This window comes from Opisthorchis viverrini, assembly GCF_000715545.1.
Source record: "Opisthorchis viverrini unplaced genomic scaffold opera_v5_455, whole genome shotgun sequence".
In the NCBI taxonomy this organism is placed as follows: domain Eukaryota; kingdom Metazoa; phylum Platyhelminthes; class Trematoda; order Opisthorchiida; family Opisthorchiidae; genus Opisthorchis; species Opisthorchis viverrini.
In genome coordinates, this window is record NW_008752116.1 from 299,534 (window position 1) to 324,074 (window position 24,541).

A 24,541-nucleotide genomic window follows, 5' to 3' on the forward strand; every position below is an offset into this window, starting at 1 on the left:
GTGTGTGTTTGTGTGTGTGAGTGTTGTTGTGTGTGTGTGTGTGGAATTCACTTTAGGGACCTGTTTCCAGTAACGGCCATCCACAAAGTCGTCCCCATGCAGACCCGGCGAACCGGCGCAACGCTAGATCAGGCGTTGTCGTCAGGTGTAATAGATCGAAGACTCATCATCGCCTAACTCACCCACCATCGCCGCAACGAACGTATTCGTACAACCTGTGCTGGTCAGCTGTCCGGTCTAGTCATCCTTGTGACGAAGGAGTTACTGTATATGGTATAGTGTTGACTTTTGATGGGTAGAATCCAAGGTCGGAGTACGTTGGCGCATTTTTATCCAGAAAGGACGACAAACAGACCTTCATAATAACAAGTAGGGGAACTTGTACGCCTTCAAATAGTAAAACTGTTGGGCTACGCTATTTGCTTCCAAAGGTTGGCATTATCGTCCTGGCTATTGATCCCAGGTGGGCAAATACACCTATCTGGTTTTCTAAAAGTGACCGCAATCTGGATTTTAAATTGTTCGACTTTCTTACTCTACTCTTCAACGTCCGCATCTACTGTCGTTTGAATGTACGCTGGAACGATCTGATAGTGGCCTAACGGAGCTGTCGCCATTTCCATCGGCGTGTTCAGCATCTTGCTGTTAGATGCAACAACAGTTGAACACATGGATCGCACACCTAGCAGCCTTAGATGAGCACATGAGATTGCCCGCCGCTCCGTGGCTGGGACCACAGATGTTTGCAAACCTGCCTTGAACTTGCCATAGATAGTGAGTTGTTGTTCGAAATCACCTAGTAAAGTGCTGGATCCATCTCATCCTCACACAGGGGGCATTTCCAGTAGGGTAGAGTAAGACAAGCTTAAAAGCAGTATACAATTTTTTTAATATTTGTTGGGCATCGTCGAATAGTACGAGGTCATCATTGGAGGAGGTCATGTGATATAGAGTCCCTCCTTGAAGAGTGTGAAAGTTATTCACACGGCTGAGCAACCCACCACGGTTGAATGATAGTGATTCGTGAATACTGCTTATGAGTAGTGTATTACTCAGTGCAGCGATAGTACAGCAAATGTTTCTAGGGCCTTTCATTACAAGTAATCGTCACCGTCGTTTCCCACTGGCCGTTATGGCCAGCTGTTCGTTGGAGAACCGTCCAAACCTTGGGGTGCAGTAAGGGAATGGGTAAACCAACTGAGCGCGAGTGCTGCGTTTTCATTCCGCAACTGGTTCTTTTGAAGACCATAAGTGCAGCGTGTTCCCACAAAGTTTAGTCACATTGTCATGGTGCGACATGCCAGTTGTCGAGTCACATTTCGATGAAGCCGACCACATTATCACCAACGTTCACCAGTCCACCAACAGAGTCAAGGGATTGGGTCCCATCGTGGAAGACCACAACTCCCAACAGCACTAACCCACCAGTGGCTAGCGAACAACTTCAAGCCATCCATCGAAGGTGAAGACGCCAAAGACTGTAACAAACTACGATCAGAAAGGGTCATTAGTGAACATACACTCAGTTGCAAACCAATTTGGTTTTTCGAAAGACTCACCTGGAACTCTCGGTTTCGATGTTACCGGGCAACCGAAGGTGCTGCACCAGGCCGCCTGTCGCTACGATATTCGAGATATCGCGATACATGTATATCTTTGTAATGTACTACTCATAAGGCTACTGTAAACGATTTTTCAGCAACCTTATGAGTAGTACATTACAGAAAGGGTCATTCTTTCCTGAAGGGAACCCCCTTTAAAGATTTCCTGAAAATGCCCCGATTGGTTGAGCAAAACTTAGATGAACTAGGATTTGGACAAAATGAAGGTTCACTGAAGTGGAGGATAGTGAATGAAGGTTTTTGTGAATAGTGTTCAGTTGAATGAGTTGTGATAAACTAGTTTTGAAGGATAAGATGTCTCTGTTTCATTGCGGTAGATGTTTTCTGCCCCCTCCCCCCCCAAAAAAAAACACACCGTTATTCCCTGTTTGTGTACGTTGTGCTTTTAGAAGAGAATCGCAGCATCTATGGGCTATGTAAGAGCGCAAAAAATCAAGAATAAAGGAATTTCATGTGATAGCGTTCAGGTGTAGCCATGCTACCCGAAGGAAGCACGAGGACTGGGATACTGCCAGGTTGTCCAAGCCTAGACAGGGGAAGTCGAGAGGCGGTGGTCGGATTCGAACCACGGACCTTCCACTCAGTAAATTCGCGCTCCAACCACTTGGGCCACCTCGCTCCCTTTCATGTGATACCATGAGTTTGAGTTATTTTTAGCAAAGGTTTTTATCGGAAACATTACGGCATTCGATATCGGTTCCAGATAACCAAAGACCAACCACACTGGTGCAGTCAACTCATCCTCCTAGCAGTATAAATGTCCACTATCCTCAGGTTTTGAATAGTACCATCAGTTGTTTACTCAAGCCATCGAGCTGATGTCTAAACTGTCAATTAACTCGTCGCACTTTGTGTGTGGTTGATACCATTCGGACAGTCTTTGAATTCTTTCATGATGAAAGTTGGCAAGCAAACAATTGCCTCGGAACAATGCCCCGACTTTCACAACACTGGATTTTCCCAACAGCTGAGCTACTATCCATAAAGTTCTCGTTTCCGCTATTCACTTCTGTCCCATCCGTTTGGTCGCTCGCAAGCGTGGCCGTCCGCCCGCCCGCCCGCCTTTAACCCATCTTTTATATTCATCCCTGACTGGCGCCAGTCCTACTGATACGTTAGTTGTTTTGCCAGCATCCTTCAATTGATCCTAACCAGACGATAAATTACGGCGCTTCCACCCTGAGAACGACAACGATGATAGAATCTGGTTTAAAAGTCTGTTTCATGAGAGTGCGCACGAAAAGATGCACACTTTCTTATTAGGATAACCGGTTTTGGCATTAGTCGGGTGCCAGGCTTTATTAGTAGTATGGGTGCGTACGTGTGTGGGTGGGTGTGCGCTCGTGCGTGTACGTTTGCGGATAGGTGAGCCAACTTTCCCGCGTGCTCGCTCGGGTAGGGTCTAGAAATTTGACGTCGATTGTGGAGCAGCCGAAGGAAGAGGAGGCTGGGGGGGAGGAGGGAAACATATCACATGTGAACGACCGAAAAAGCAGTCTTTCTTACAATGTGTATTCGCCAGATGATTAATAATGCCCATGGTTATTTTTTTGGACCACAGAGGAAAATTAAAGTTGATCAAATTTGGGCGAATACAGTTTATAGTGTCGTACGAATAGGTTACCGTCTGTGAATCGGGGAACTGATGACTTCAGCTCCTACCAGATTGGGTGGTAGGGGGTGGGTGGGATTCAGCAGAGTGTGAGAACGAATGGAAACGGATGCTAGGCAGTGAGATGATAAATGTCGTCAGGCTGTTATTTACTGTCGATTTTTCAAAGAACCCACGGGGATTTTTCGTTGAGACGTATTGTGATAAACGTTGTTGGACAATCGTTTTCAAGGGGGAATAATGTAGTCTACTTTAGAAGTACAGTTCTGCACACTTTCTGTTTTGATTCTACTGGATAGTTAACAACTTTCATGGTTGAATGTACTTCACCTCAGGGCACCAATTCAAATTTATTCTTTAGAATTGTTGGTATTGCGCCAGTATATCTAGGGTTTTTTTTGCTGCTGAACTACATTGTTTGTTCTTCTTCAGGTGTTTGTTAGTCAGCTCCAGATTAAACCTTGTTGTTGTGAAAACCTGACGGGTAACCTGTATCAGCAGTAGTTTTATTTCGCGCTTGTATCCTTGCTTTACATCTAATGTAAACCCAGTTCCAAAGGAACCCCGGTTTTATAACCTTCAGTTAAACTGACGAATGCTCATCCAGTGAGTTCCTTTGTCCGGAGGCCAGCCGATCTTACTAACCGAACGTCATGTCCATTGGACGGATGTGTCACGTGCGGACTGTCATGATTGGTCAGAATATCAGATAATCAGAATCGAGTATATAGCTCGGCGCTTCTCGCCCCCTCACGGAGATTCTAGCACGACCTTGTGAAACGTTCCGTGATGACCCAATGAATACAGTGGTAGCAAACTTCTTTTGGCTCCAAAAAGGGCTGTCTCTAGTTATCGTGGTTTTTCTTATTCCACAGTAGGCGAAGCGGGAAGCGAATGACCGACATAGAAGTCGCAGCACCGTTGGTAGTACACAACACCCTTCTGATCTACAATAGTGCATTTCAACCTGACCAGAAGTGATGAACTTATAGGCTGCAGATGATACAGAGGCTAGTGAACGAGTACAGATATTAGGTCCTGTCCCTCTTAATTCAAACACAGATGTACCTTTCTCAGAAGGTCATTTTGGAGATTGATGCGTTAATCAGCGCCTGTCTGACGGGCCATCCTCAATACAAATTGAAGTGGCCTTCAGCTTCAAACGGGCGTGGCATTTTGCAACAGATATGATATAGTCCGTCTGCCTTTTGAACCAAAGCCCATAACCGCTGTGACGTCATGCGATCAGACAAGCACTCTGAGCAGCAAGAGGCAGCTCCATATTTTTGTGAAGGAGAACTTATCAGACTCATCCAGTAGCTCCCTTTAAATGATCATTTTGAGGCCGAACGGTGCAGTCTTCAGTCGATAGGCGGTAAGTCTTGGGTTCCGTTCTCCCGGCAGACTCATGCACTACCGGTGATTTCTAACAAGCATGAAACAGCTGTACAGTGCGGCTCGGATTTCGGCACTGAAATTCCAAACTATCCACGAAAAGTAATCAGCTCTGAAGGAAGAATAGGTCACACAAAGAATGAACCTTCCGTCCACGAAGTAGTCACACGAGAAGAGTGCTCACAAACGAACACTTGAAGTGAGTTCCGTGATTGAGTAATCAGCGACCTCTGTCTAACAGCGAGTTGAGCACACTGCTGATCAGCTGCCTTCATTCAACAAGTTTAGCTTTAGCCGGGAGTCAGCGGATTGGAATTTATCTGCAGGTGCGTGATTCCTAATAATGATGAAATTAATTTACGGCATATCCTTGTAATGTACTACTCATAAGGTTGCTGAAAATCTATCGACAGCCCACGACCGGTTCCGCACTTCTTCAGTTGCCTGAGAACATCATAAACGAGAGATTCAGCTGAGTTCCATTTGAGTCTCTCGAAAGAACCAAATTAGTTTGCAAATGAGTATATATTCGCTAATTACTCTATGGTACTTTTCAGCTTCCCAGTATAAAGTGATTTAACTCACGGGAGAGACTACCTGAGTATCTGTTGCGTTGAGATCTACTCTATCACAAAGTTAGAATTTGAAACCATTCAGGACCTTTTGTGTAAATGGTGGAACGTATAAAACCATATTGTTCACTATGTTTTAGATTAGTTTGGAAAGGTTGGTTACATCATTTTGCAGGCACACCACCGTCCACAAATTTTACTAGATGCAATTACGTAGCCATAATTCAGAATGAAGTATTTTCCCCTGGGGGGATATTTCAGAAGGCTTCCCTGATAGCAGCTTCCTTTTGAAGGGTTGAAGAGCCGTTTTGCATGTCTACTGCGCTAAGGTCGTGAAGGTAGTTCTCAACTATCCCACAAATAAGTGGGACAGAATTCGCCGTTTCGTGATCGTTTCCAGTAGATGATCTCCTTGAATAGCCATGTTTTATGTACACTGTGACACACTGTATAATAACGTCAGTCTGCGTTATGTGAGTCCTCTTGGAAACTTCGTCGAAGGAAAAGTAGCTGGCACTCAGCCTGAATTCATACTCTCCCTCTTGGACTATAAGCTATCCATATGACACCAACTGTAATGAATTGCTCAACTGTGAACTCGATGTCACTGACGACAATGAGATCTGCTCCTTAGTCACGGCCCATTTATCTGTCTTCAGAACTTTGGACATAAAACTATTCCCATCATCCTCAATCGATAACTTTGTGTACTTACTGCTTGCTAGCGACTGAAGTGGAGCTTGTTAGCCTCCATACAATCCACCTACAATAACATGTGATCTCTCACGGTGGCCAGTATTTTTTCCGACCGAAATCGAACCGGAGAAAGTGATTTCCATCTCTCACCGTTTCCATACAACAGATTCAAGGTTATCAGATAACCATCCGAAACCAACTATAACACAGGGCAACTTGTCTGCGCTTCGAGGGATCAACTGTTTTTTCTTTGGTTTCATGCGAACAAAACACACACTCACACAATTTTATTGTCCAAGTCGTAAAGTAAATTACCATGTTTGATGGGCAACCGGTGTTGTGTATCCCGTTCATCATAACTCGAATTGTGGGAACTGGGAAGCAGGAAAACATACACAAATGAATATAAGTGGCGTAGCCAAAACAGAAGGAAAAGTAACTGGCAGCTAATGAAAACTATCTTTTCAAACGTGATCAGAAATAACTGTTTAAAGTGGATCTGTTACGGAATTAGTAACGCTAAGTTTGGCCTTCGACAAATAGTTTTTCAAATGGTTTTTCGGCCGAAAAAATCAATAAGTTTAAGAATGCCTAACTGCTGATCAGGCTGACTGAATAAAGTTCATCACGTATGTGTTCTATTTGTCATGCCCTCATCGATCGAAATTGAATCCAGTCAAACTGGCTGATTGATCGAATCCGCGTACAGAGTTAGAATCGTTGGTCCGCTGTATCATTTGAATTACCCAGTCCTTCTGACTTTAATGAGAAAAATGGATGGCTATCTAGAAAGGATGCTTACTGAACAGTCCCCAATCAGATCAATAGAAGGCCTGATTCCGTGTGGTTAACCTCGCTGAGTGCTCTTCTTGGGAGATTGCTGGATGTTGCTTTTCGCTGTTAGACAGTCTAAAAGTAATTCAAAGCAGAATTAGATAAATCGACCTTCTTCCCACTTCAAGACCACGTAATACATACAAAACTATGGTCGATTGATGGGTAATTTGGCGCTGGAAGGTCTACCAGTGATTAATACACCTGGCTGCAGGTTCAAGTGGTCAGAGTCGAAACATACACAAGTCAGTCAGCAGTATTCACCTGAATCTATCAGTTTTGACGGTTGCTTCGATCTGATATTAATACACCTGGCTGCAGGTTCAAGTGGTCAGAGTCGAAACATACACAAGTCAGTCAGCAGTATTCACCTGAATCTATCAGTTTTGACGGTTGCTTCGATCTGATGTAGTAGTCAGCGGCACTCGACATTCAGCGGGTTGCAGCGACGATACACAACGGGTATGAAATTGGCATTATTAAGAACGCAGGACACGCAAAGCACACATCCACACAGTTTGGGTGATGTAAGGGAGAAGACTGGATGGAAACAACAACGTGAGTGTAAACGACAGATAAGCCAAGCAAGGCGCCAAAAAGTAACTCAAGGTCGCTCAATGGAATATACAAGCGGACTACGGTTTCCTGTCTATGGCTTGTGGTGGTTTGTCCGGGGTACCTGGTTTAGGGAGAGAGAGAGGTATATGCACATTAGGTCATCTGATAAACACGTGTCAATTTATACAGTCCTACTTTCATTTGCGCTACAATTATTGTGATTTTCGGCTATCGCTGCTACTCAAAAGGTTGATGAAGACTCTTCAACCTCCATAACTGGTTTCGTACTTCAGACTCATTAGGTAGGAGCAGTGCCAAAGTTTCCTTCAGCAAGTTTTATGTTCTACTTGAACTCACATCGGATGCGATTTTCGAACTACACTGAATTGCACAGCAATGTGGTTTTTTTGACATACTCAGCTGGATTAAACCGAATCTCTCGTTGTGATATCGTTTTCCAACTGCGTGTGTTGCGCACAGGCCAGCTGGTAGAATGATCGCCACTACGCAGCGTATTTCCTTGTAAAAACACGATTCCCGAGGTTCATCCGGGGTTCAGTTGGGTCTTCCGTTAAAAACAAATTAGTGTGCAATTGTGTGTACTTCGTGAACTACTGTCACGGCTAGTGTGCAATTGTGTGTACTTCGCGAACTGGTGTCACGGCAGATACTACTAATGGAGCATGTGAGTAGTATGTGGTTTTCTTGTAACTACGCCTGAAGTCTAAGGGAAGGTGCACCTCATGGGGGTTGCTACGGGACCTTTGGAACTGCTTTGCAACGTTCATTTACAACTGAGTGATAGTCAATGAATGAAAACGCAGCACATCTTTATGGAGGGCGAAGTGATCCGCCTGAATCAAAGGTACCGGATCAGGGTTCTTTGGAAACCTATTACATCACCCGATCTAAACAATGGCTTGATCGAAACCCTCGTGGATCGAATAGCTATGAAAAGTGCCCACGCATTCGATGAAACTATCAACATATGTGTATCTTGCTGAGGTATACCTTGGTGATTCAGTGGACCATTTTCTTAGTGAAGGTTCCTTTTCAAGGTGGGAAAGTGGCCTACACAAGTAGTATATAAGTAAACCTCAACTTTGGTTGAAAAGGCTAGATTTCATGTAAGTGTCCCTTTATCATATCTAGGGACGTTTTCTCCTCGTCATTCTGGTCAAAGTAACTCTTCGTGACTCCTCAGCCACTTGAGTGAACTCTTCTTCTTCGTTGCTGAATGCTCAGGATTGCAAAATTTATAAGGATCCATCTACCTAAGGAACCATCTACCTTGAAGAAGACATACTGCTCGCACACTGCTCCGTGGCTTTTTTTGAAGCGATTGGGTAGCCATTTTTCATACCTTTAGGAGATCGCATTGATCCAATTCGGGACCACACCCTGATGAGCTTACTCTAGTCAGCGACTTTTATGCAACCGTGATGAAACAGGCTGCATCTCCTGAACTCTAAGCTTAGTCTCACTTGGAAGGGAGGTAATAGGTTTTTGATTAACTCGAGTCCACTTGAAGGCACTACTCAGAGTTAAGTTAATAGGTTGAAAACAGTCTATGAGCTAACAGTTAATTTCGACTAGAATGAAGCGCACCACCGTCTGCCAAAGTCATTCAAATCTATGCCTAAACTGCTGTAATGGTGAGTATCTGATTTAGACAACCTTGTTTGCCGTTCCATTGGTTTACTAAGATCTAGTGTACTGGTGCTGATTGCTCTAATCGCCATTCAATTGGACGGACTATACCACAAGCAAACTGGACATACAACCATCAGGATGGCATCCAGACTTCCCGAGTAGCAGCCTGATCAACGTCACACCTACACTGGCGACGGGGATAAGGACAGATTAAGTCTCATATCGCACCTCGAACTTTGTTCTGGCTTGTCCACCCATGGTAATTAACTGTGGCCTGCTGCTCAGGCGAACGATTCGGCATAAAGACATCTAGTGTATCCTCTATGGTATTCCCAGCTGGGCAGCTCGAAGTAACTTTTTTCCAATATCAGGTTCGAAAATTAACTTAACTTTTTCTAACGAAAAGTGATATAACCTGAATTCATTGGTTATGGTTCACTGTTTGCAGAAAAAACTGTTTCTGGTGAGTAATATTCCGCCTTTTGATGACTTGGATGAAGAAGGAGCGAGTGACCAAAACAAAGTTACCTTCATTGCAGATATTTGATTGTTCCTTCCAAGGATCTAGTTGGAGTGACTGTCAAGAATAAATAATGAAGATAACATTTACCTTCGAATTGCTGTGGTTTGAAACGTTTCCCTCATGTTCTGGCGCCGTCATTTTGGTGAGTCCACGCCATTTCACCTGACTTCGGTCGCGCTGCAAGCTTCTGGTGGAATTAAGATGCTTCCCTTTGGAGTAATTGCAAAAGGACCTAAGATTAAGCGTGTGGCCACACCCACTTTGACTGCTGGATCCCCGTCATCTCAACCAGGTCCAAGTCCCATCACTGGAGGATCAGATGAGTCCACGTACACACAACCCGCTGTGCAACAGCAAACTCAATCGTCAGGTATCATTGAGCATGTTCATCAACATTAGTGCATTATTAGTGTACAGGTGGTGGTAACCATAATACATCAGAAGGTGTATGTGCACTAATAGAAGTTTTTAGCATGGTTGCGACACGTATAAAAATAAATACAGTGCGAGAATGGGAGCAAGTCAAAAAGGGAACTTATCGTACATGACAGTCCCTTGGTGGAAGTCCGGACGGCGGGAACGTGTTTTTCTCCGCAGTTCGACTGCTACACGTACTCCATGGTTGTCCGTGGACTTGTGGAGAGGTTGACGTCCTGCTCCCTGCGCGCGCGCGAGTCTGTGTCTTGACTGGGTTCGGTTTGCGTTTATGTAGGTCCCAGTGCGTAAACGTGGGCGCGTCGGCACATGATTGGTCGCTACGCTGACTAGGCGGTGCAGACAATCGATGTCCGATGAGTCAGCTTAATGCGACGTGTTTGTGCATATGAGAAAAAAAACAAGCCTCGCGATCCAGTGAGCGGCTGAGTTGAACAGTCAAATATGTGGGTGACTGGGTCGCTACAGCTACTCCCCCTCCAGCGAAAGAGGAAAATAGATGCGGAAGACATCCAACAGCATCGAGTGAGCATGGTCGAATCGGTAGTCCGAAGTGGGAAAGGTACCGATGTGAGTGTAAGTATGGCGAAGTATCTTTGAACGTTGACATTATAGACAAAGCCTTGTCCATGAACGTATGTCTTTGTTCATATTCGCCATAAGAAACGTCGAATAAAGAGTTTCAGAGATGAGAGTCCGTCGGGGGTTGAAATGTAATGTAGAACATGAAAAAAACTTGCCAGCGCATTGCTGATGGAGCGAGTGGATGCATGAAGTAGTTCCAGAATGATGGAAGATGGACAGACGCGGCATCGATATTTGGCTGAGTTAATAGGGGGGTTGGTGACTGAGCCGTAGGAGTGTCAGACATGAGTAGAAATATGAATATATGGGAGTCCAAATGAATAATTGTCAGGATTTACCTGAGTTCAGTCACGTCAGGCTCACCAGTTATTAGTGCACAGGTGACGATAGCCATAATACAAATCAGAAGGTGAATGTGCACTAATAAAAGCTTTTAGTATTTCTGCGACACGTATAAAAATAAATACAATGTGAAATGGGAGCAAGTCAAAAAGGGAACTTATCGGATGCGAGAGTCCCTTGGTGGAAGTCCGGACGGCGGGAACGTGTTTTTCTCCGCAGTTCGACTGCTACACGTACTCCATGGTTGTCCGTGGACTTGTGGAGAGGTTGACGTCCTGTTCCCTGCGCGCGCGCGAGTCTGTGTGTTGACTGGGTTTGGTTTCTCTTCATGTAGGTCCCAGTGCGTATACGTGGGCGCGTCGGCACATGAGTGGTTGCTACGCTGACTAGGCGGTGCAGACAGTCGATGTCCGATGAGCCAGCTTAATGCGACGTGTTTGTGCGTATGAGAAAAAAGACAAGCTTCGCGATCCAGTGAGCGACTGTGAGTTGAACAGTCAAGTATGTGGGTGACTGGGTCGCTACGACATGCAGGCCTGAAAACCAAGATCCAAACCAGTTTGATCCCTCTATGGTTGGTCCTCATGGTCCTCGTTCGTATTCGCCCTTCCAATCAAAACCATCTTATTGATCAACAATGGAGGATCAGCTTCCACCGCACCACATGCATAAAATTTCGGGTTCGGCCAACCAATTGGCAGTCCAATGTATGGCGATGCCGTGACTCCCTAGAACACGCCGTACGTTCATTCCACCGCACACGTATCATCACAGAGTTCTTCTGGAGTTCAGCAGTAATTGGAAATGGGTTCTGAGTCAGAACGTCGTCCGTGGTTAGAGCACTAATAACTGGTAAGCCCAACGTGGCAAATCACCGTCATCATCGTTGACGATGACGCCAGATGAGAACATTTGTGCTTCATTGCCATAAAAGCGCAGTAATTTATTTTGTTAGAGCCTCACAATGTTGAAAAAGAAATGAGACAGAGCGAGGGACATAAGGCCAGCTTACTTTTAGGCGCTCAGTCAGACAAGCTGGATAGAAGCTGACAGCACAAACGCTACCGACAGTGGTTGGCCACCATAATTTTCCGTGCCTCCAACCAAGCACAAAGAGGGTCACGTGGATACCATCCTAAAAGGCGAACTGCATGGGATATCCCCGGTCATCGGATGATAACTAACATGAATATCCGTGTCCACAATTTGCAGAAAAAAGTCTTGGGGGAAGAGAGAATAACAAAGAGAACTGATAAACAACTATTTCGGTTTATTACCAGATCCAAATTACCAACCCAGTGGCTTAATACGGCAGGAAATAAACCAGTTAGTTATTTTGTTCTGCTAAACTACATTCCCCCCAGTGCTTCTATCTTTTTTCCTCGTAAAAGTGAGTAACAGTGCTAACTGCTCAAGCATCTGAAGGATCGGAGTGGAAGCTTTCATCCTAATTGACCCACTCAGCAGGCTGAACAAACGGTCCTAGCTCCGTTTGAACTTCTCTTCTGTACGAGTATCATGTTATTAGTGGGGAAACAATAATTCATTTTCATCACCTATAAAAATGAAGCTCTGCTGATGACTGCAGACAGCGAAAGAATTTATTCAAACCAACCGGATTTTATGCTGAGAACGTCTCTGGTTGGTAAACTCCTGTTGCCAACGGTTTAGACAGAATCGAACGTTCAACCCGTCGAGTGATCAGTCAGAAATATTCACTAGCCCCATAGTTCTATTTTCACCCTTAGCTGTGAACGAAGGCCTCAAACTATCATTGCAATACTCATTTAGAAACATTTTGGATAAATCTTAAAAACATCTGATATTTACTGGCCGGACTGTATCACCGAATAGCTCCAAGAAGTAGTCTACCTCAAAGACCCTGTTGTTTTCATACCAGTCGCTTACAAGGCATGTTTTCAGCATGATTCCTGTTATCCGCTGAGGAAACATGGCTTCATGAAACGCATGAATGGAGAAGAAGACTAACATTGTTAGTAGTGTGAGGAGATTTTAGAATATCTACTGGAAATTTCGTCCTGCAAGGCCGAGAATTACGCACACATGGAATTCCAAGGAGTCTCAAAACCGTCTAGTAATTTGGACACTTAAATTAGCCGCTGATGGACGCCTATTAAAACAAATGACAGCAGATACTCCTTCGAAACTACATACACGCATTCAGGCAGGGACGGAGTGACATCCTGCCCGCGTACTGATGATGTTACTACGTTGGTGACTAAACGTTGCTAAACGGATGGAGCAACAGTCATCTGATCAACAGGCATAAGTAGTCCCAGGTTTCCAAGGACGAGACTCCAAAAAGTACCACTGCTATGCACTACACTGATGGAGGTCATTAGGTAGATTCAGGTCCTTTGTACCATTTTTACTTCCAGAAATGAATGTTTGTTGAACACAGTTGAGACTGTCGCTCTTCATCCCCTTCTGCAATCTCAAGACAAATTGTGGCTGAAAGGGTATCGGCGTGAGTGAACTAGGTGTGAAGTAGACGATGTTTGTAAGTGGAGATCTAATCTTTTCAAGTCGTTTATTGTGCACAATCCACCTGCGACACGGTGTGCGCGTCTTCGAAACCCGAAGATTTCGCTCAGCTGTCGGAACCCCCAGTTGGTGCGTTCCGCTCGATGCAGCAAACGACTCACGTCAATTCATCCCCCTGTTGCTGACTATGGTCACATGATCGTGTGGCTGAATTGGCCCGTTCGTGGATTTGGTTCCCTTACTGTTGCTAACACGTTTGTCAGAGTAGCTAGAGTCAGGTAAATCCTTCGATTATCTCCAAGCTTCGGTGTAAGCATGTTGGGACGGCGTATCGTGCGATGCGGAAATTAAGGCTCAGTAATGGAAGGGAAGGAGGCACATCTAGTATCTACGTCAGGCCGATAGACCATCGAGTTAAGCTTGAATACCGTCCCGCTCTGTCATGAGTGTGGATACCGTCCAGAGGCAACCGCACCGCTATTCAAGCCGTGAAGGTTGGTTTTCGGTTGGTAGGTGCGATTTCAAGATTGCTGACAGACTACGCACAATAGGGGATAGATTCGGTTTTTCGAGAATGTGAATAGATTGTCAGTGCACAAAGAATGGCTTAACAGTGTTACACCTCACTGTACAATTTTCAAAGGTTTCATAACAAATTGAACAGCCTGACTTCGGTGAATCACAGTCATATTAGCGAACAGGTCTGAACGAGCCCATCTTGATTGCCAATCCGAGCTGTAGGACGGAGGCACTATACGTTTCATGTAACAGTCCGAAGCAAAACAGCATTGTCGCGCGAGTGGCAGTGCATGGATAAGGGGAACTTAATATACTTAGGAGAGCACAGTCAGCCGGGTGAGAACCATACCCGACATGAGTTCATCAGCTGCAATCCGCATAAGGTGGTTTCTGTTGAAGTTGGTGACCTAACTTCCAGCCAGTTGGTGGACTGACACGCACTTGGTTGCCAGCGCCACATCGCGATCCTATATCATTCCAACACCGACCAAATACTGTCGACGAGACTACTTTCTCAGACAGGGGCCTCAAGCGTTAGCGGCTCATAGACATCCACACTCCCCACTTCAAGGTTATACATATCCATTCGGATTGGTAACAACCTGACTGTCGTGCTGGCCCATCTGAGTGAACAACATCCACAGTCGACTGACAGTCACATGACATGCACAGGTGAATTGTTTGCACCGAACGCATGGGCATACGTTTGGCGCAGCGATTGGGTCTTCTGACAACTGATCGAAATGCTTTCACTACGGAGAGGCGCTCACCGTGCTTTAGGTGGATCGTGCTTATTAACTGAATTGTACAAATTGCAGGTATGTTCCCAACCCTACTCTGTACTTCACGCTATTTATTGGAACCGAATTCCACATTGTTATTCATTTCATTTTGTCATAGAGGTGTAGTTGGTTGCGGGAGTTCAGAACTCACATTCACATCACTCTCGTTTAGCCAAATTATTCGGGTGAGTTGCCTCCTGTTGACTACGTTATGGGCCACCATCCATCCGTTTCATCAATCACAAATTTACATAAGGAAATGTCAACGGTCACTTTGAGGTAACCACATGGCTTTTACCTCTGTAGATAAAAAGCACCTTTTCGACTCCAATACAGCCGAAATTACCTCTAAATCCTTGTATTAGTGCACTTATCATTTCTTCAGTTTCATATTAAATCACAGGAACAAGCGGCGATTGAAATTTCTCTGAACAAGACATCTTGCTAATCAGTTATCGCTCCTCTTTACTGCGTTGCGAGTCTAAATTCCCTACCCATGTAATCGAGTCCGTACTGTTTGGGCCGAACGCATTTCGCTATTTGCGCTCATTCTAACATTGCCTCAGCAGCTGAACACGTCTGGTAACCGTTAATACCCTCCCCCCACAGTTCCCATAGATCTGGTATTTGAATTTGAAACTGTCGATTTACATACAATTAACCGCGATGATTTTGAGGAGAAAGTGCTTGTGTGTGCGGTTAAAAACTCTTTTGACACACTGACTGGCTCCGTAGTCCTTGTATTAGTGCACTTATCATTTCTTCAGTTTCATATTAAATCACAGGAACAAGCGGCGATTGAAATTTCTCTGAACAAGACATCTTGCTAATCAGTTATCGCTCCTCTTTACTGCGTTGCGAGTCTAAATTCCCTACCCATGTAATCGAGTCCGTACTGTTTGGGCCGAACGCATTTCGCTATTTGCGCTCATTCTAACATTGCCTCAGCAGCTGAACACGTCTGGTAACCGTTAATACCCTCCCCCCACAGTTCCCATAGATCTGGTATTTGAATTTGAAACTGTCGATTTACATACAATTAACCGCGATGATTTTGAGGAGAAAGTGCTTGTGTGTGCGGTTAAAAACTCTTTTGACACACCGACTTGGCTCCGTAGTTACCTATTTTCCAATTTTGAGTGTTTGTAACGCGTGAGCTGATGGCGTCGGACATCTGCTGATCCACAATCGTGCTTGCGTAAAAAGGACTGCGGACTAAAGTTTCAAAAACCTTGGTTTGTGCTATATCTGCTGATTCGCCAATCTGAGGTATCTGAATGCCGACCCGCTGCAGCGCCTACTGCCGAAAAAAAGACTCACAGAAGGGAACACAACAGCTGTACTCCGAACAAGCGAGTGCGAATGTCCAATGGCTTCAAGCTATTCATTGGAGGGACTGTCTGAACTTGGTCCAATGCTGACGCATACGATCTGGCCTTGGTACGAGGCTGCGACGTGCTGCATATTGCGGGGGCGTTGTCTGACCTTCATCAACGCTGACTCGCGCTGTCTATGTTTGATACAATACTGTGACGCGCTGCATATTGAGGGAGTGTTGTCTGTCTGGTCAACATCTAGCGCAGCTGACAGTCTCTGTAGATTTCGGGCATTCAGTGGTTGCTTCCAGGAAGCTGACCTTCGTGATAGTTTGAAACCCCACAAATGGGTTGTCGGCGAAAAGGACGATAGGAAAATTGTTACTCTCCCAGCAGGTTCCTGAAGGAATATACTTGTTACAGTGTGTGAAACAAGCTTTCGATAACGCGATCTGTTTCTTCGCCGCGCAAGCGATTTTTTTGAACCGTAAACAAACAAAACCACATTCACAGACCGGCATTCGTGTCCATGGTACAAATCGTTTCATTTCGGTAAAGCCAGCTAAACAGTGGCGCGAAACGAGGAGTTCACGTTATTCTTAAAAACTCATAAACTTAAACATTATTCAAACTTTTCATTGGTAGAGAGCATGTCTACGAAACTGAGTGATACAATGTGACTTGTGGTCTTTTTCAGACACAGAAGAGCATGGCTCCAAATGGGCCAGAACGAGGCGTTCGACCAATCCGTTTTCGCCACTTGAAAGCGAACATAATCTCTTCTTTAAACTGGCTGATATGCCAGGGAACGAGCAACTTCTGGCAGCAAGTATTCGTCTCCGATATGTCCCCACAGAGGATTGGAACCGGACAACCGTAAACACACAATGTAGGGATACGGCTCACCACGAGAAATGGCCAGTCACCGTTTGGCTCCACTACAATTCACCAGTCAAGTCAGACACATATGAAACTAAAACGATTGGTTCGTTTGAACCGGACACTGAGTACTGTGGTCAGACCAGTGATGAATCAAACGGAAAACTGATTCACTTTCCTGCCGGTTGGTTCAACATTCCATTGAATGAAGTTATCCTGGCAATGCTACGGGAAGTCAGCAGCCGAAATAACGGTTCAAACGGGGACCGCACAAACAACGATGGACGTGTCATATCGATGCGTGTGCGCAGCCTAGTATCCGACTTACATTTTCCAACCCACACAGAACAAGTTCTGCGGTTGAAGAAGCCGGATAGCACGGGTGAAAAACAGTACCTTGATACTCAGTGGCTGCATGAAGCTCCTCATCTGTTCACTTTCCACCGCGATCCAGCGTTAGTCGAGCATGTTAGACGAACCCGTCGATCGGTTCCTTTGTCGCTCGAAACACCAGTGGAATCTTCCACGATCAAATCAACCACGGAGAGCCTGAGGACCAAGGTAGGTAGTGGGCTTTTGAATGCCACTCCAGAACATTCTTTTAATGTCTATCCACTTAATTACCTACTTACTTTTGTAGGTAATCATTTATTCAGTTTGCGATTTACTCACACATAAATATAAGTCTGGAAATGTGCCGCAATATTGGTAGCTCGGATGCACTCATTGGTGGTTGATCACGTGACCATTGATCTGTCCGCCGAGATTGGTAATTTGCCCGAAAACGTTTCGTCATGAGTTGAGGTTATGTCATTAGTGCGCATCAGTGACGTCATCACCCAAATGTGCACCGATTCTATCACTTCGATTAGAGATGGAAAGTCTAAAAACGAATTGCCAAGCTCGGTACGCAGACAAACGGCCACCTAATCACCCGCCCGCGAGTGAGTTTTCTTTCATAGACTGCTTATCCGATGTGACAAACCGCCATAAAATTCCTAACGTGTAACTGACGCCTGCACTTTCCTCAGCTAAAGGTCGGCCCATCATCCAGATTAACTCAGTGGTTTCGTTTCCCGCGGGCCAGCAACATTGTTCTGCGGGTTTCGCTTGCACTTTTCCAAATTTGAATTTTTCGATTTCAGTTTTAAAAGCTTAGGAGAAAATTCCACAACACAGTATAATTCAATAAGCACAAAGTCTAAACAGCTGCTCACAGGGAACGGCTCAGAGACCGTTCATATGGAAAAAAATTCCGGTGGAACACCAGCATCCTCAGAGACAGCAACATCAGAGTTCACATTGATGCTTCATCGTTGTAAAACCACAAAGTTTATCTAATCTTACTTAAAGTCTTAGAGTGAAAAGGATGGAAAAGAATAGGTGAGGTAGGTGACCTGGTGCTGGTCTGTCACAAGAATTCCGAGTCGCCCACATTTCCAAGCACTCAGTCAGACAATCCGGGGCCGGATTCGAAAGATAGACTTCACGGTCAGTAAGTTGGAGCACTTCCAACGAACTCCCTGGAATAACGTTACTGAGTGGAAAATAGAAGGCTCTGAAACGAGAGCTGATATACTGAAATGTCGCATGCTGTCTCTCCGAATTCACAGAAAAAAATAACCTGACCTTGTTGTGTTACGAATCATCTATTGTGTTCTAACCCTCAGTGGTTGCTTTAATTTGTTTTCATAGAAGTACTCTTGTTGGGAAGCCAGGAAAAACGTCAAATTAGTGCTAGTGGTAATACTCGACAACTTCTTACTATTGAATCGTGTCTCAACAATCGGTCGAAAAGTTTTTCGATCGAAAAGTGTTCGTTGTACCTCTTGTGTTAAATATGGTCTTCCTGAGAAAACTTCTTCGGATAGCGCTTTTGTTGTGTGCCCTTGCTAGGCCGTCCGTTTAGACAACAATGGTATAAGATATTCGTTCATCAGTGAGTCTGAAGTCAGTTGTCTGAGAAAATTCTTTCAGAGAGGTATGAATACTACAGTTTTGTTCGAAACTGACCGCGAGAATTGGAGGAACATGTGTTCCGGTTCGCTAATCACATCAATAGATATCAGTCATTCGTAAACCCAAGTAGGTAAGGAGGAATTGACCAATCAGTCACTCACCGATGACGTCACTTCGATTGTTGACGACGCATTCACAGACAAATTGCCAAGCTCGGTGAACAGATTTCCGGTCACCTGATCAATGACAAATGAACGCATCAGAGCTACCAATAGTCATGCACATTTTTAACAGCTGATGGTGTTTCAGAGTAAAAAGAAAGTCGGTTAACTGATTTCGATTACCTTGGAAATGAAGCTACGAATCTAGTGAAACTGTTTGAACTATTTACCATCCCAACAGTTCAACCTTTCTGGAGTATGACACCGCCATGGTGATGCTTAATTCTTTCCTCAGGGTTTTGTATTGATTACTCGGTGCGGAAGCTTCCTCGGGGGATGGCGACAAATGAATGCCAACTTTCCGAAGCTAACTGCCGACACATCTGATGATGAGGATTGGAACGGATATTCCAACTCCTCTGGGGTTGATGATCCAGCATAGTCGGGGTCTATACATAGCAAAGTATGGTTAACCTCTGGGCCATTAGAAACTATGGATGTTTTGAACTGTTCGGACCCCTGAATACGGTCACAAAAGTATTTTCTTAGGTGAAGGAGATCGTGAAGGCCTGGTGTCAGAGAACTACCGTCAACCGGTGTTTTAAGTGCGATAAGTTTTGTAAAACACTGCGTTGAAAATGTAAGGTGTGCTCAAATCCACTCGCAAAATGTACCAACCACAACTCCTTAGAAGTGGTTCTCTGTTAGTCGTTCCTAACCACGTGGCACATCCTACCTGTGATGTGTTCTGTTGAAGGTTATTGAGCCCTTTTTGGTAATTTGTCCCGGAAAAGATCCCCAGTCTCCTGGGTGAGTTCGAAGAGGACGATTGGGGAAATTGAGGTCATACTGAACACAAATTCCTCGTGAAAGGGAAGATTTCCCCTTGATGTAACTCTTCGACTGCCCATTACCGGTTTCGTACTTCTAGAGATTCACCAGGTAGGCGTTGTTAGCTGGGGAAACCCTCGTTCACGATACTATTCAGTTGAATGGACTACACGAAGGTCACCCCATGTGGTAAGCCCAGTGAAACGTGAGATGACTTTTGTGTGGCGCACTCAGGTGAAGAATATCACAGATGAAAGATTCAGCTGAGTTTTTCGTCAACACGAATAAACGTATTTTGCCTGCAACCATTTTTGTCTTCCGTTTCTTTGTGGTGTCATCACGTGCGGCAGTTTAATCAAACTTAAGCACTGACCGACTGGCTGCAAATTCTCTGATAGTGACCCATCAAAGACTTTATGCATACAGAATTTCGGTGCCAGGAAACCTCAAGCTTCGAACCTGGCTCTGAGATTAACATCAGAATCATACTATGTAGAACAATGGAGTAAAGTCTCAAACTGCCCAAAGTGCCTAGCGAATGCATATTTGCTCATCGGAAAATTCAAGCGTTCGCAGTGTCTGAGTCCCGTTGCGAATTTTCTATCTTACTTTCAGGTGCAAGATGGTGGCACATTCATGAAACGTTACAAAAAGCTTCAGCAACTGCTCCAATCCAAACTCCAGAACACTGATCGTAAACGACGTCCTCGAAGACGTGCCTACTACCAGCGCCGTCAAAGTCGATCAAGTCACGATCAGTGGCGATCTTCTGCCAACACATACCAATATCGTCAACATAGTTCAGCCAACGGATATAGAGACCAGAGAGCGTACAACTCCAAACGGTACACGAAAGAAGAATCCCGAGGGACGGGTATGTCAAAAACCGCCGAGCAATACGGATATGACTCATCAGACGCGCTGAGTGTGGACATGAACAGTCCGAACTACCTGGACAGCCTGTGTCAGCGTCGTGAGCTGATTATCGATTTTGCAGCAGTTGGCTGGGCCGGATGGGTTATTGCCCCCACGTCGTACAATGCTCGGTACTGTCAAGGTCAGTGTCCGTTTCCCCTGTCCACTCACTACAACACAACGAACCACGCAGTACTGCTACAACTGGTTCACCTGCTTGATGCCGCCCGAATTCCCGGGCCATGCTGTGTTCCAAACCAGCTATCTCCACAATCACTGCTCTATCACACACAGTCGGGTGACGTTGTCCTTCGTGTATATCAGGACATGGTAGTGGAAAGTTGTGCATGTCGGTGAAATCTTTCAATAATCTTTGAGTTCGATGCATCCGGAATTTGTACTCACGGTTCAGAGGATCGATTCGTGGGACGCGCTGTCAAAGATGAACATGTCCATGACAATCTAGCCAATGGCAGTCCTCATACAGAAGTTCGCATGGAAGATGCAAGACGTATGTAAAAAAAAATATGCATCATGTGACTACTATTCATCAGACGTTTCACACCGAACTGCCTGCCGTAAACATTCTGACTTTGTGTATATTCCCTTGTTTTACTCAGTCGCGTGACTGGCAGAACATTGAGACGATCGTCATTGACCTATCGAGCGGAGATCAGTCAGAACAAAGTAGTTACACACACACACACAAACCAGACGGCATTATCACGTGATAATGTGGCACAAACCGTTCTTTTTACACCCGTGACAATGCATTTTTATGAGTATATCCATGTTATGGTCACATTTTACCGTAAGCATACTATATGCTACTGATACAAAAAAGTAGTGTTTCTCTCCTGTTACCGGATGGCCAATGGTCGTCAAGCCATCCGACTTCCGTTCCCATTTGCATGCTGAATCTCCGAATTCCCGGGGACGTGGACGTGAAAATTCACAACTCTAGGGGGGCTTGAGCTAGTCCAGGTATGACTTTAAATCTTGGATAATTATCATAAGTTACGTTAGCATTTCATGTACTGAATTTTTCGCCCGACTCCTAGTCGTCTAGAGCATAATTAACATTTTGCTGATGTCGTTCAGTCGCTAGTTGAAATAACATCATAAAAACATCTCAAACCTGCTGTTCATTCTTAAAATATTGAGGTGAGTCTGAGTACGTTCAGTTCTGGTGTACTTCCAGATGTGTTTAGCTGAAATTAGTTCCTCTGTGGAAGTTGCAAGTGTTCTATCTATTAGTGAACAGGCACCTTCATGGAGTGCCTAATTTTGACCAAGCCGAGGGGGGGGGGCGGTGTTATAATAGGTCACATCTGTTTTCAGGAAGGAAACTACCCATCGGGTTGCTGAAAACTCTTCGACAACAACCTTGTGAGTAGTTTCCTTTATGAAAATATACTGCGATCTCTCGAATATCGTGTCAAATGAAAAATGAGGCGGTCTGTGTTCAGCACATTCAGTTGTAGAATATCATAAACGACAGATTCAGCTGAGTCTCTCGTGAAAACCAAATTGATTTGCAAATCAGTGTATTTCTCGAGGTCGTATCTTTGTTCATTTGCAAACAAGTATTCTGTTTTCACTAACCGGTACGTTCGTATGAATGTGACACTCGCAGATTTGTCATTCTGATCCTCATGCTTACACTCTCGTAGACGTTAACTAGTTTGTGGTAAAAGTGAACTATGGCGCTTAGCTTACGTGTATATATATTCGATCTCTGAAAGTCTTGTAGTTTCACCGTAAGCAATCAACTCAGATGGAGATGTCTATCTTTACAGAAGAACTGCGGTTCCAAAGTCTCAGTTTTAAGTAGCCCAAGTGGAACAATATGCTGTGTTCGAAAATCAAAATCGCCGGAAATTTCTGGTCAACACAGCACTTGAAAACAGGATTTTTGAGGCCAGGATCATCGCGGTAATGTAACACCAAGCTTACGCAAGAAATCGCGTTAACCATTGCGTCCACGTAATTACAGCAGAAGGAAAAGGGACAGTTGAAGGTTGACAAGCCTCAACGATGAAAAGTTCTCTTGTCTGTGTGGTAACCTGAGCTGGTGGACTAGCTTCATGTGGTGATCTTGAAAAACTGAATAAAATAAGGGAACGTGGCTGGTTGTACAACAAGAGCGAGAAAGAGAGTATGTGTGATTACCACCTGACGAATATACAGAAAGTCGTTGGCTTGTTCGCTGAGCTGGGCGATTTGATTGCAAACGTTTCATCACCAATCGAGGTGACATCATCAGTGCGTAGTTGTGCGTAGCGGTGGGTTAGTGGTTGTGCGTTCATTCACGCTTCTTTTGGACAGATCAATAAAGACAATGCTTGGATTGTATTCTCACTGCGAAGAAGAAAACACAAAAAATCTTGGATTGAGTCTTACAGATGGACGACAAAAAACAGAACAAATTTTTGCCAGGAAAATCTGAGTTACTGTTTCCCGAGAGTACATTGAATATCATGAACCTAATCCCCGGTTACACGTGTTTTTCATCTGAAGAAAGAAAGAGAAATAAATCCACTTCTAAATTGCTCTGATATCGACAGGAAACCTAATGGTATCTATCGTTTTTGACATTCTTTAACTGAATTCGCTTCACGAAAACCGACCAGTGTTCAAATTGGTACAATTTTCGAGATGTCAAAATCTATTGTTTTGACTAACGCAATTCATTAGGATGCATTCGAAGAGTTTTCAGCAATCTTACAAGTTGTAGTTTACGTTAGCTAGTGGCTATTCTTCACCTAACCAAGCAGATGCACAGTTAATCTGTTCGAATAGAGCAAATGTCTTCGAAATTAGCAACCAGGCGCCTGATTTCTACGTATCCGCCAAAACAGCAGAGCTTCTGAGGTGGGTTTCGAGACAAGGTTGTTTGTGAGGAATAGGAGAGAATCTAACACGGAATATACTCAGTTGCAATTTGGGTTCAAGTAGAACATAAGGTTGATGGGAACTCGGAGACTGCGCCCACTTAATGAGCCCAAAGAAGGGCGAAACCGGTGGTGAGCTATTGAGGAACTTTCAGTAGCCTTATGAGAAGTACTCTGCATTCTAGATGGATTGGTCGTGAGTGACTCCCTCGAAACCGTGCGCCCGCGTCATCAAAGATGGACGCCGTTATATCCATTGAGGTGCATCGGAACAAAACCAAATTGAATTCGGGATGCTCCGCAGCTCCGTAAAAAGCGTAGGCGCATTTGTAAGAGCAACTGAAATCACGATTAGTCACAAGAGGGTGGGTGCTTGAATAAATCCTTGGAAAATTGTGTCAGTGGAGAATGTCAGTCAGCGTTTGATGTATAAATTAATTCCACGCACCGATGAAATTTTGCTTTCTTACGAGCTTGCGTCCATCTAGAAAGTGCTTATCCACCCTAAAATACTTTTTGAATACATTTTGGATGTCTACATAAATGGGATAAAACCTTCAATTGCGATTTCTTCGTGTAAGTGAAGCCAAACTATGCTACAATGCCCAGAAACACTATACGGTCATTTCATCCTCACTGGGAATCAGCAGCAGCGCACATCACAAGAAAATCGATGGAATGTCGAACCCATGATCTCATGGCTGGCAAATTGATTTCGGTCACGTGAGACTGGTCCAAACTGCACTTAGAATATGGTGACAATCGTTCTACAATCACGAAATCCACATCACGTGGTCACTGTTGCAATAACTCTGATTGCTGGCCTCATAACTTCTCACTGCTCACATTTGTTCTGATTTTGTCGAGTTTGTTTAAGTAGCTTCTGGGCCGAATGCGGCTCAGGATACCTAGTGTAGTTTCGGCGCGGTATTGAGGTTATCCGAGTAACACTG

At 44.6% G+C, this 24,541-nt stretch overlaps 2 protein-coding genes across 2 annotated transcripts in view; one reads left to right on the top strand and one right to left on the bottom strand.

Moving 5' to 3' along the window:
* The window catches only part of T265_15373 (hypothetical protein), a gene marked incomplete at both ends in the record, with an annotated part of 125,926 nt that overhangs the window by 87,457 nt on the left and 13,928 nt on the right, over positions 1-24,541 (bottom strand). The window contains 3 exons of the mRNA XM_009177781.1: positions 9,471-9,519; positions 15,736-15,930; positions 18,949-19,023. Of these exons, the coding sequence (XP_009176045.1) occupies positions 9,471-9,519; positions 15,736-15,930; positions 18,949-19,023 (319 nt within the window). The remainder of the gene's footprint in view (positions 1-9,470; positions 9,520-15,735; positions 15,931-18,948; positions 19,024-24,541) is intronic.
* T265_11186 (hypothetical protein) lies at positions 9,586-21,051 on the top strand (the record flags this gene model as incomplete). Its single annotated transcript, XM_009177782.1, has 3 exons — positions 9,586-9,835; positions 16,647-17,389; positions 20,395-21,051. 3 exons carry the CDS (start codon positions 9,586-9,588, stop codon positions 21,049-21,051), a joined length of 1,650 nt encoding a protein of 549 aa, XP_009176046.1.